The sequence below is a fragment of the Notothenia rossii genome (genome assembly GCF_949606895.1).
Source record: "Notothenia rossii genome assembly, chromosome: 2".
Classification (NCBI taxonomy): domain Eukaryota; kingdom Metazoa; phylum Chordata; class Actinopteri; order Perciformes; family Nototheniidae; genus Notothenia; species Notothenia rossii.
In genome coordinates this window covers 79,562,883-79,576,621 of record NC_136904.1, presented here as the reverse complement: position 1 = coordinate 79,576,621, position 13,739 = coordinate 79,562,883, and the positions used below count along the sequence as shown (strand labels likewise).

Sequence of the window (13,739 nt, the reverse complement as noted above, 5' to 3'; positions counted from 1 at the left end):
GGTTCGTTCTTCAGATATACTTTTTTTTTTTTTTTTCCCGCTGCTGGAGAGGACGCTGGCGTTGACTGTTCGCCGCTTCTCCGCCTCTGTCACCCTCTATCACCCTCAACTACCATTCGTTCTTCAATCTTTCGAATTGGGCCACTGCCCTGCATTTACACATCTTTAAAGCAATGCACATTGTTTTTAAAAAAATTGTTTAACTTATTTTGGACTTCTGCCTCCGTTGCTGGCTGTAGCCGGCTGCCCTCACGTAGCCATCAACGTGCCGGGTGGCTATTGCTATCTGCTACATCGCCTACTGTCTGTCTCCGTCCCACGCAACAACCGTGGACTCTCTCTGCCTCCTGCCTTCATCTCTGGGGTGCATCTGTCCCGTCCCGCTGCTCACATCCTCCTGCCATGTCGTGGATCTTTCTCGTCTCCACAACAATCCTCCACTTCTGTGAACCTAGCTAGCCCGCTAGCTGCTATCTGCTGCTATCTGCTGCTAGCTGCTATCGCTGCCATCACACTGCTCCCAGCCATTCCGCCTGTCATCATGCTGAAATACTCCATCTCACAGCTGCTGTCATTGACCAACTCCTCCACTCCGTCTTCCATCTCAGTCATCAGACATCTTGGACTCCCTCGTCGACCCCGCTACATTCACCGAAGCACCCGCCGCAGTTTTGTTTACCTTCAGCACGGACAATCCATTGCATCCATCTGCTCCACGCAACGCACTGTTGCACACCTGACGCGTCATCAGAACGCAACTCCTACTGCTTCTCTTACAATCTCCCCCGCTCACCTACACTCCCAGCTGCACGGAATACCTGGAGCGGATCCCACTCCCCTCCGCCTCCCAACACATATAACAAGCCATTTCTCCCCACCATCAAGCCCCCCTCCTCTGCTCCACTGCCCCCCCTCTCATGCCCACCCCCGCGCTGCTAACCTAGAAAACCTCATACCTCTCCAGCCTGCCACCACCCCTACAACCCCCCACTTGACCAATTTTGCCCTTCTAAATATACGGTCACTCAACAATAAAGCCCACATCCTTCACGAACTCATCCTGGACAAATCCATCGACTTCCTTCTGCTCACTGAAACCTGGCAACAACCCAATGACTTCTTCTCGCTTAATCAAACATCCCCCCCTGGTTTTAATTACATCACTAAACCCCGCCCCTCACGCCGTGGTGGTGGGCTGGCTGTCATCTACAACCAGAACATCCGGACTACAGAACACACCCTCCCCTCAGTACCATCCTTCGAATTTCTCGCCTTCAAAACCCCTCCCTCACTGACAGTTATCCTCATTTACCCCCCCCCCCTAAACCACACCCCTCCTTCCTCTCTGATCTCACTGAACTCCTAACCATTGCTTCATCCCTCTCCCCACGTCTGTTACTCCTCGGCGACCTTAACATCCACATGGACTCCACCACCTGCAAACGCGCTTCTGAATTTTCCTCCCTTCTGGACAATTTCTCATTTACACAACATGTCACCTTCCCCACCCACGATAAAGGACACATCCTTGACCTTGTCTGCTCCACCAACCTCACAGTACTCGACCTCCACCCCTGCCCCTTTCCCCTCTCTGACCACAAACTCATACAGTTCACCACCGCCTCCCCCGTCCGCCGCCCCACCCCCATCCAGGAACATCACTTTCCGTAATTTACGCTCTGTTGATCCCCAGCACCTCTCCGACCTGCTATCCTCTACTCTCCCCCTGGACTCGAACCTCAGCTCACCCGATGATCAACTCAACCACCTTAATTCAACCCTACTCGCCTCCCTCAATAGCTTGGCCCCCCTCAAAAGGAAAAATGTCACTTTTAAAACCTCCTCACCCTGGTTCACCCCTGCACTCCGTAAACTGAAGCAAACCGGCCGCCAGCTTGAACGCCTAACCATGAAATCATCCCTCACAGTTCACCATGATTCCTACAAACTCCATCTCACTACCTACAGAGACGCCCTCAATGCCGCAAAATCTGCTTACCTCTCCACCATCTTCATCGACCCCTCCCGTAACCCCAGGACCCTCTTCTCCACCGTCAATAAGCTCCTCAAACCCCGTGCTGACACCCTCTCTTCCTCCACTTCCACATGCAGTTCATTCCTCCAGTTTTTCTCTGACAAAATCACTGCCATTAATCACTCCCTATCCGCTGCATCTGACACACAAACATCTCCCCCAACATCCACCGCCACAATTCCTCCCTCCATCTCCCTTGACCTCCCGAGCCCTCCTCCCCACGGCATTCTCTCCCAGTTCACTCTGGTTACCCCCCCTGAAATACTCCAACTGATCAGCTCCTCCAAACCCACAACCTGCTTGCTTGACCCTCTACCCACCCCTCTTCTGAAGTCCTGCCTCCCCGTCCTTTGCCCCTACATTGTCAACCTTTTCAACTCCTCCCTGTCCCAAGGAACCGTTCCCTCTGCCTTCAAAACTGCTGCTGTCACTCCCATCCTCAAGAAACCCGGTCTGGATCCCTCCTCCCTCAGTAATTACCGCCCCATCTCCAACCTCCCCTTTCTCTCTAAAACAATAGAACGCATCATCTCCAAACAACTCCACCGGCATCTCCAAAAAAATGACCTTTTTGAACCCCTTCAGTCTGGTTTTCGTCCTCACCACAGCACAGAAACGGCACTCATCAAAGTCCTCAATTCCCTCCTCACCTCTGCTGACACCGGTTCCCTCAACATCCTCATCTTCCTTGACCTGAGTGCAGCCTTCGATACCGTGAGCCACATCATCCTGCTTACCCGACTCCGGGATATCGGTATCGAAGGTACTGCACTCAGGTGGCTCCAGTCCTACCTCTCCGACAGATCCCACTTCATCTCCCTCAACAATCACTCCTCTACCACAGCTTCAGTCACCCAAGGTGTTCCCCAAGGTTCAGTACTCTGCCCCCTCCTCTTCATCATCTACATCCTCCCCCTTGGTCAGATTCTCCGCCATCACAACCTGGACTTTCACTGCTATGCTGACGACACACAGATCTACCTCAGCACCAAATCCCCCCACAACCCCCCTCTCACACACATCGAATCCTGTCTGACTGCAATAAAATCCTGGATGCAACACAACTTCCTCAAACTCAACAGCAATAAAACTGAACTCCTCCTCATCGGCTCCAAATCTCATCATGAGGCGCGTACACGCTCAGGGGATGGATGGAGGTGTGTGCAGTGCTGCCCACATGAGGCGTTATAACGGCGCTCATGGGTTTATTAAGGCCGTGTGTACGAGGCGTATTTCGGACAGAGGAATGCCGCGAGCTCTGCAGGTTATTAACCGAGGTTAAAACGGGCAGGCTTCTGCAGCGAGCCCTGCTGGTAATCAACAGATTAGTGGCAGCCGGCTTAATTAGCGAGCTCTGCAGTTAATTAACCGATAGGTTAAAACCATCAGGATTCTGCAGCGAGCCCTGGCGCCGTGGCGCTGCGGGCGCTTCCGCTGGGGGCACTCAGCTTGGAATACTGCTCATTCCCCCGTTCTGGCTTCTCTGTGATGTGCTGTAATGGTCGTCATGGTGACGAGCCACGCCATTGCCCTCGCCGCCGCTGCCCGTGAGGCGAAAGGGCTGCGAGGAAACCTCCACACGCTGCGTTTCACTCCGGATGTCATCATGAGGCGTGTACACGCTCAGGGGATGAGTGGAGGTGTGTGCAGTGCTGTCCCCATGAGACGTTAAACCGGCGCTCATGGGTTATTATGACCGTGTGTAGGAGGCGTATCTCGGACAGGGGAATGCCGCGAGCTCTGCAGGTTTATTAACCGATAGGTTAAAACCAGCAGGCTTCTGCAGGGAGCCCTGCTGTCTACTTAATCAACAGATTAGTGGCAGCCGGCTTAATTACCGGCTCCGCTTCCTCGGAGGCTCTCGCGGAGCAGACCAGGAGCGGGGGAGCTTCACTCCCCTTTGACTCGCCGCCGGGAGACCCTGTCTCTGGGGTGGCGGGGGAGCGGAGACGTGGGACGGAGCCCCTGCAGCCGCCGGGGCGGTTGCTGTGGGCGTCTCTCCGCTTGCGGCCTCCTGTGGCCGGCGTGGACGCCGCGGCTGCTGCAGGCGTTGGTGCCGCTGTGGCAGATCATCCGACTGGAGCCAGCTGTACATGCTGGCGAATGCCGTCCACCTGTTCCGCGGCCGTCTTCATGGACTCCACCATGGCGTGGAACTAGGGTCCGAACAGCCCGTCCGGGCTGATTGGAGTGTCCAGTAGCACTTTTCTGGCCGTCTCCGTAACAGACGCCGCCGCGCTGTGGTGACGGAGAGGGGGAAAGCATGTTCGGCCGCCAAGCTGGCACCCTGCTCCGACTCTGTCTCCCCCGTCCGGGGGAGAGGAGGGAGGGGAGAACCGAACGGTGAACCGTGGAGGGAGGCGGGGCATTGCCCTCGCCGCCGCTGCCCGTGAGGCGAAAGGGCTGCGAGGAAACCTCCACACGCTGCGTTTCACTCCGGCTGTCATCATGAGGCGTGTACACGCTCAGGGGATGAGTGGAGGTGTGTGCAGTGCTGTCCACATGAGGCGTTATACCGGCGCTCATGGGTTATGACCGTGTGTAGGAGGCGTATCTCGGACAGAGGAATGCCGCGAGCAGGCTTCTGCAGGGAGCCCTGCTATCTACTTAATCAACAGATTAGTGGAAGCCGGCTTAATTACCGGCTCCGCTTCCTCGGAGGCTCTCGCGGAGCCGACCAGGAGCGGGGGAGCCTCACTCCCATTTGACTCGCCGCCGGGAGACCCTGTCTCTGGGGTGGCGGGGGAGCGGAGACGTGGGACGGAGCCCCTGCAGCCGCCGGGGCGGTTGCTGTGGGCGTCTCTCCGCTTGCGGCCTCCTGTGGCCGGCGTGGATGCCGCGGCTGCTGCGGGCGTTGGTGCCGCTGTGGCAGCTCAGCCGACTGGAGCCAGCTGTACATGCTGGCGAATGCTGTCCACCTGTTCCGCGGCCGTCTTCATGGACTCCACCATGGCGTGGAACTGGGGTCCGAACAGCCCGTCCGGGCTGATTGGAGCGTCCAGTAGCACTTTTCTGTCCGTCTCCGTAACAGACGCCGCCGCGCTGTGGTGACGTAGAGGGGGAAAGCATGTTCGGCCGCCAAGCTGGCACCCTGCTCCGACTCTGTCTCCCCCGTCCGGGGGAGAGGAGGGAGGGGAGAACCGAACGGTGAACCGTGGAGGGAGGCGGGGCAGGAGTTGCTTCGGACTCCTGCCCGGCACTCTGCCCCAGGGACACGAGGCCCCGTCCGCTGGCTCGTAAGCCTGGACGGGCCAATCGTCCTCCTCGGCCACAGCAGCAAGAGTGTCCGCTCTCCGCTTCCTGTCGCCCGAGGGGAGACGAGCGCAGTGCATGCTACCTGCTGGTTTAGAGCCGCGTACGCGTGCTCTGACCCCCGGCAGGATTCGCATACTGCTTTTATCTCTGCAGGTCATAACTCATTATGAACCCAGAGCCACATGAGGGACAACCACGGACGCAGTTGTTGCTCATGATGATTATCAATTGCTGTGCTTCAGTAACTGTGCTGGTTTGCTGAAAAAAAGAGGGAGCAGATTGCCGGGCCACCTTCCTATTTATACCGGAAGGACGCCCGAGGGTGGGGCCCACCTTGCGGGTGGGCGTGGACTACAAGTGTTTCAGTGCTGCTTGGGGGCGCAGGGGGATTACCCAATAGCGATAGCCTTAGAGGGCGAAGCCATATACGAAATAGAACGGAGTAACTTGACGTCACAGCAGGCATAACAACAGCCGGTGTTTCTCCTGAGTGTTTTCCCCGGGAAACAAACACAATACACACAAACGCAAAAATACACAAACACACACACGTACGTACACACACACACACACACACACACACACACACACACACACACACACACACACACACACACACACACACACACACACACACACACACACACACACACACACACACACACACACACATACTCGTGAGCTTCCCCCAGACCAGTAATCCAAACGAAAATATCTTCCCTCCGTTGTATTTTGATAATTTGCTCCGCTAATCAATCAGATCGATGGATTCCAGAGATTTTTCTCAAATATGATGACTCCGCAGCAGTCAGTGGGCACAGAATGAGAATATGTTTCACATGTGACTTATTCAAATTGCAAGTGATTGAGTGACAGATGAAGGTTGTTTAGGAGAAAATGTCGGAGAAGAAAAAGTTCGGTAAAGGAAATTGTTGAGGGAAAAGGAGTTTCGAGACAAGCAGCCATTACAAAAAATGCCGAAGCTTACAGGTTATTTTAAACCTGTAGGCTAGGATGAGGAGGAAGGACAGATTAGTTCTGTACCGAGCAGCAGCGGTGCCGGCCGCAGGGCCTCGGAGCCAAGTAGGCCGCCTGGTTCTGATAGCGATGGAGTAGCGGGAGAGGAAAAACAGACAGGAGGGACATTATCTGTTGGAGGAGATGGAGAGGACGACGAGGACTTGCTACGTGGAGGGGAGCCAACGGCAACCGGACAAATACATGAGGGAGGCCCGATACGTCACTCATCTGGAGGAGAGGACCAGGCGCGCGTAGAGCAGAGTGGAGAAGTGCGATCACAGAGCCTGCCGAGGCTATAAATGACTTTGATTTGTTGTTTAAATAGGGGGCCTACAAAAAATCTGCCCCAGGGCCTGATGGCAGGTTAAGGTGGGCTTGCACATACACAAAGAAAAGCTGCAATTTCAACATGTCCAAGCATCCTGTATCATAGCCATGCTAATAATGTTTCTAATAAACCAAACCGTTTGTAAATCAGTCAAGATTTCAGCGATTTAAGAGTATTTTTGTGCAGATCACTCACCTTACAACAGCTACCATAGCGCGTACCGGAGTAGCTGTTGACTGTAGCAAGATGGCGGCCGGTGAGCTACGCTGGAAAATCTCCCATGAGCCATCTAGTGTTTAGGTTTATATATAATATATCTATGGGAAAAACGATAGACGCGGCCCGCCCCTCCCTACAGGCAGATCACGCAGACTGCGGCGCACCTACACGTGTAAGCGCGCCACAGTTTTGCCTCTGCAAGACTCCACTTGCACCCCCAATTACTATTGCATTAAGGGAGACATATCACACGTCTTTCTTTTTATATGCTCTTTAATAAAATAGGCTATCAGCCTACCACAACAAGCTAACAGTCTGTGAAACGTAAAGACACTAATTAATTAAACCAGTTCAAGACGCATTATTCTTATTCTTATTATTCTTTATGAGCGCAGTAACGGTAAGGTATCTAATTACTTATTTATTTAGTATTCCATAACTTAGTAACAAAGATGGTCAAACTAAAGTGGTAGAGACATGGCAGAAATCCTACAATGAAGCGGGACATTGAACTGTTCACCCGTGAGAGGGCAATCAAGAAAAGAGAGCGAGCGGCCCCGTTAAGGGAGTTTACAGATGAAAAGACACAGAAAGACAGAAGCACAATAACAACAAGTAGGCTATATTTAGGTGTTTTTTTGTAGATAACCTCCGGTATCAAGAGGAAGTCAAGTCCCCTGGTTTGTCCCTTATACCCTAACTGCCATGAGACAACTCAAAATCAAGTTTCCAAAATCCGACACTGAGGTGGTCTTAACGCACCGGCAGATGACAGCGCTGACAAAGTGTGTTTCCCGCAGCGAGACGCTACAATACTAATTGTGTGCTTATCATGTTGATTACGCCACAACAGAAAAAAGAAAAAGAAACTCTCGCTCTCTCCAGATGGGCAGGTCAGCCAAAAAGGCCAAACGGGCCGTTGCACGGGCAATATTAGCCCGTACCTGTGCACGTCCCTGCAGCAGTGGATAACAGCTTCTGGCGACACAGTTTGCACCTCACCGTCGCATTCCTGTCTATTCTTCGGACGAACTCAAAATAATGGGCATACCTCCACCCCTCGAAAGTTATCGCTGACTCAGCCATGTTTATGCAGCACTGCACGTGGAGATGTGGACGTGCAAATCGCGCAGATTACGTAGCCTACATATAAACCTGCGGCGGAAACTCCTCTTGTCTGTCAGTGTGATTATGACTGATTTTATAAAAGTAACGAAGTAACGCGTGTCGGGGCAATGCTAGTAACTGCAGTATGATTACTGAATTATAAAAGTAACGCGTCACACTACCCCGTTACTGACACAAGCAATGACCCGACAGTAACGCGTTACTTTTATAATTCAGCAATCACACTACAGTTACTAACATTGCCCCGACGCGCGTTACTTCGTTACTTTTATAAAATCACCCAACTCTGCTCATTAATAAATGGTGATTTGTTTAACACTTTACAAGGCTCCCTTTTGGCAGTTATAAACGTTAGTAACCAGTGTTGGGCAAGTTACTTCCAAAATGTAATATATTACATATTACTTATTACTCTCTTTCGAAAGTAATAAGTTACATTACAATATTACTTTCTGAAATGTAATGAGTTACACTACTTTAGTTACATTTTAGTTACTTTCACCAAAATAACCGCAAAAGAATAGCTAGGTATTTTAAATGCTAACATGTATTTTAGTGCAGCTCATTATGCATCCAGTGAAGGGCAATGTGGTATAGCATAACAACTGTGTAGGCCCTTATATTAAGGCTACTAACAACTTGTATTACAGGGCTTAGTTGAATACTCGATTCTGATTGTAAATTCTTAACATGTGACACGTTGTTAATACAGCAGTACAGACCGCTGTCAAGGACTATAATGAAGGTTAACATATTGTAAATCAAGGCAAATATTATTTAAACCATGCTCATGGTTTGAAATGGCAAACATTGAAAGGCAAAAGTATTATTAAAACCATGTAGCCTACTACATCATCAGCTTGGTCCCATCATATACGATGGGAAGAGAATATTTACTGTGCTTGAAAACTGGTATCACATCATTATGTGAGGTTGACTTTGTGACCTGGAGAACATTTCAGCTGCAACATCAGCTCGTTGATAATAAGCTTGGGATATGAGATATTTTTGTAGCCATTCGTGGTGAAGGCATCTGTGCTATTGTATGCATCATTTTTGACCCAACATTTCTACAGGCATGTCAGAATATGGTACTATTTTCACATGCATATTCTAGCCATTGTCTATTTTTATACCACAAGCTGCCAAATGACCGCCTTACCCCACTGTACAGGCGGGTAGTTGTTTAGATATACCTGGCACCTGCGGGCCGCAGAGGGGCGGCGTAGTTTTGGGCGACGAAGACTGCTGCTCCGGGGCCGGCGAGTCAGGCGGGAGTAAGCTAGTGTCCACAACGGAGGGTAGCGTGATGTCCGCATCTGACCTGTTGCTACTGTCTGCAGTAGATGCAGTGTTGCTGGCGTTTAGTGATGGTTGCTTTAACCATTTTCGTATAAATGATTATCCACAGATCAGATGTGTGTCACTGTTGTGGAAGCACTTTGGAAATGATGCACGCGCAGCGGAGCAGGTCACGCGCACCTGACACAATGTGTTGTTTGTATTTTTCGCTACGTTCTCTTTTTTGAATGGTTGCATAACGTTCAACTTCCCCGAAGATCTCGACGCGAAGCCTGAAGGGTAAACACTAGGTTTACTAATCTACCCGCACAATTTGTCCGGTGTCGGAATGTCTCGCTATGTTAGTACATTCTTAAAAAACAAAACACCATTTAATTTCGGGTTAAAATGTGTTGTAACTGCGTTACTGAGCATTGTAACGGGTAATATATTACCCACATTCCATTAGTAATGCGTTACATTACTTCATTACAGCAAAAGTAATATATTACTGTAACGCCGTTACTTTTGTAACGCGTTACACCCAACACTGTTAGTAACTCATACATAAATGGTCATAAAGAGATGCCAAGAAACATCAAGATGGAAGGGGGGGAATCAACTCAGTGAACAACAGATACCAAGGATTCTGGCTGATGAAGAAGACGAAGTAAGCTAGTGGCACTACAAGATGACTAAGCCTTATATTGGCACTATTGCCAATATAAGGCTTAGTCATCTTGCCAAATAGTGAGCCTGAGTTTAAATGAAAACTATATTAGAACTGGTTAATAAATGGTTCTTAATGATTAAAACAGTGTTTACAACCTAATTAATAACCTAATTATAAACCCTTTATGAATCCTTTATAACGGTAGTCTTATTGTAAAGTGGTACCCAATTAAGTGCTTGGCTTAATCTAACCAATGGAGCAGTCTCTTTAGAAACACAATAATTGAGGAAATGTATACAATCATAGTTTTTGGGACCAATAAATGTTCCATATGCAAAAACACAATTTCTTTCTGCAATTTAGAGCAATTTAGGGGGAAGAAACTAACATCGAAGATTTGCATTTTATTGTTGATCTTAACATCAATCATCACAACGAGATTTTACTTTCAGCATGTTAAACAGGAACATTTTTGGACTACTGCCCTTTTGGGACTGGACATTTAGAGGCATTTGCCCTAGTTTGAGATGTATTTTGATCAGGTCACACTCTGACGCTATATGGCAATCAGCAGGAATGCTTTAGGGCACAAGCAGCCTGCTTATCGACATTTAAAGGCAGCATGCTCAGGAAGTCCCTCATCAGGGGAAAAACGCGGTGTGTGTGTGTGTGTGTGTGTGTGTGTGTGTATGTGTATGTGTATGTGTATGTGTGTGTGTGTGTGTGTGTGTGTGTGTGTGTGTGTGTGTGTGTGTGTGTGTGTGTGTGTGTGTGTGTGTGTGTGTGTGTGTGTGTGTGTGTGTGTGTGTGTGTGTGTGTGTGTGTGTGTGGGGGTAGGTGGGGGTGCATTTCCAAAGAGATGCTGAGTGAGCAAGTGAACGAGTAAGAGAGAGGCAGGTCGATCTGAGATTTTTCCAGCTGGGCAACACTCTTTTGAAATGCCTGCTGCATGCAGATGAACTCTTACAGGTAGAGCAGCTGTGCAGCGTGAGAAGCAATGATTATAATAACCTCCATAAACTAGGGCACACGGTGTCTTACCCAATTCATCTTTTACACCCTTAACTGTTTATGCTGATACAATATAACAAATTATTCTATGACAGAAGAACATTATTGCTTAGCACAACAATGCATGTTTTAATTTTTGATTATTATTATGTATTTATACAGTATATTCAATCACAACTACAGTATTACAGCTCATGGAGGTGGAGCAACCTTTTTGGTTGGATTATTCCTTAACAGTGAATCATATTGCATAACATAATCACATACTCAAATCTCAAAAGCAAAGGGTGTACCATTAGGACACTGAGTTAATCATTTGTGTCCTTAATTTTTCTTTGTGAATTTGTGTGGGGGGAATTACAAGAGTACATGTATTTAGTTACTTTAAAAGAGTAGAGATGACTAAGCTGTGTATCATCATGGTTCAACACAGAAAAGTTACATTATTTAATGAGCAGGGAGATCTGCTCTATGTTCACAGACACAAGACATTGTTCTCCTTCTTTACTTTTAAATGCATTATAGCAACTGTACATCAGAATATATATAGCAATGTTAAAAGTGTATTAACCCATGCCTCTTGACCTTAAATCTCTGCCCACATCCCAAATTTCGCCACTCCAGTGTGAATACAAAGCAGACTTTTATAAGTCCTCATGAGCAGTTCAACAATGAGCCACCGGGGGGAGAACACAAACTACAAAAACCTATTGCTAAGAATGATTTATATATTACTGATGATCTTTTCTGGACAAGGATGTTTTTTTATCTTTTCAATTGTTTCTTGCTTGTATAAGTATTTTTAATGCTGGCGGAAGATACAGTAATGAATATATAGTAAAGGGAATGGAAACTGAATGCATGCAGAGGCTCAGTGGTCAAGAAGGTTTAGGGTGTGAATGTCCGTGAACTTCCTGTTTGGAGTTTTTGTGTGTGTGTGTTTCCTCCCTCGTCTAAGAAATGCTGATTAGTTATCTGGAACCTCTGATTTGACCATGTTGTTTTTCTTTTTAGGATAATTCAATCAAAAGATTTTGCCTCAGGCTTTAGCCGCCTCTGAATCTAATAAGTTAGTGTGTATATAAAAAGGACAAATAGGCTAGGTCTGCTTTTAAAAGAAGAAGAATCTGACCCTACGTGTTTAGGCTGCCTCTCCAGCCTTGTCATTGCTTATACCATAATTTCATCTCAACTCAACAGCACTTCAGAAATGTTCCTTTTCTTCAGAGGTATGAGAAGGCACAGGAAATGAATGCAATGCTTCCAGCCTGTCTGATTCAGTCTTCAGATGACCTGCATAAATAGCATATTTAGCTGTATGCAATTTACCCAGCTTCAAAGGTTCACTGTTGTATATAGTCTGCAGAAAGCCCTTTTTGGGTCAATTTTCTGCAGATGAAAGCAATGCGTACAATGGTTTTGTTATTAACCCACCAGGAGAAAGAAACTGTGTCTGAAATGTCTCCGAATGAATTTCACACATTCAGGCTTTGGAAAGTGCCTCAATTACTTGCTTTAGCAGAGATTATACGAGTTTTAAATAAGTTAACATTTGATTGGGAGGCTGTGGTGCAGTGGAATTGTGCGTTGGTGTTTGGATCAGGGCAGCACAGGTTCAAACCCCACTGCAGTCAGCCTGTCGTTGTGTCGCTGAGACACTTCACCCCAAATTGCTCCTGTGGGGATTGTCCACAGTATTGAGTATGTAAGTCGCTTTGGATAAAAGCGTCTAACAAGTAGCATGTAATGATTGGGTTTCATGAACAACATTTGATCATGTTTTTATAATGGGAACAGAGTCTTGAGGTTATCCATCGATTAAATAAACCCAGAAAACTGTAAATGGAAATGGAAAGCACACCTTGAAGAAGTTGGTGTATGTTTAACAGAAAACAAAGATAACTCTAATTTGAAAATAAGGTGTGTTCATATTCAAAAGTTCAACATGCAGTATGTTACTTCCAAAGCATGAAATAGATCTCTTCTTGTGCAGCTGAGCACAATTAAAAAATACAATTACTTAAGATGTTTTTATATCAATCCTGAAAGAGATTACATAGATAACACATACATTAGATACATTACTATATGAAATGTGTTTGTTTTGTGAGATTTATCAAAGCTACGTGAACCCAGTTCAAAGAGACAAGGTGTGAAGAGAACTGAGGCAAGCAGCTTGATGATGAACTCTCTGCAACCTCCCAGCTCTTTGCAAGTTGCTTCTATACATCAGCTCCCACCCATTGATATCAACACTTCATGGCTTAAATAATTCAGCAGAATATCACGGTGCTACCTGGTTCTCTGCAGATACTGGCATTTGATTATAATGAGACACAGCAGAGAAGCAAAATAGCACATCCACCAGTTAACATTGAGATTGTGTAGATTAAATACAAAAGGCTAAACAGAAGGTGGTGCAATAGTTAAAAAAACAAAACGTTAACACTACAAAAATGTCCCTTTTTAAACAAGTAAATCGTGTTATAATAAGAAAAACAAGATACAGTGAACTGTTGCATTGCATAATCCTTTAGAAATAGAAATAAATTGCATGACATCCTCTATTAGCTACATGCATTTTTAAGCGTAAATAAAGTAATTCATGTTGGAAAAGGCTCAAAGGCATCCGAGGCAGAGCTCCGGAAAATGGTTTCACACTATGATCAGCTTTGGGCTTTTTGCTTGTAATGGATAATATTAGCATCAAATGTCTTTTTCTTTTTCGGAGACTGCAAATGATAAACTATACAGTTATGAACAGTGTCTTCCCAACGTAGCATCACAGT

At 47.4% G+C, this 13,739-nt stretch overlaps 1 protein-coding gene across 2 annotated transcripts in view; it reads right to left on the bottom strand.

Moving 5' to 3' along the window:
- The window catches only part of LOC307029413 (collagen alpha-2(VI) chain-like), a 29,027-nt gene extending 19,400 nt beyond the window's left edge, over positions 1-9,627 (bottom strand). Inside the window, exon 1 of one of the 2 annotated variants that reach the window (XM_079665375.1) lies at positions 9,182-9,627. In XM_079665375.1, coding sequence (XP_079521501.1) covers positions 9,182-9,304 — 123 coding nt within the window. In that variant the 5' untranslated portion in view covers positions 9,305-9,627. The remainder of the gene's footprint in view (positions 1-9,181) is intronic. The other variant, XM_079665374.1, reaches the window with a different exon arrangement.
- Between the last annotated feature and the right edge of the window lie 4,112 nt (positions 9,628-13,739).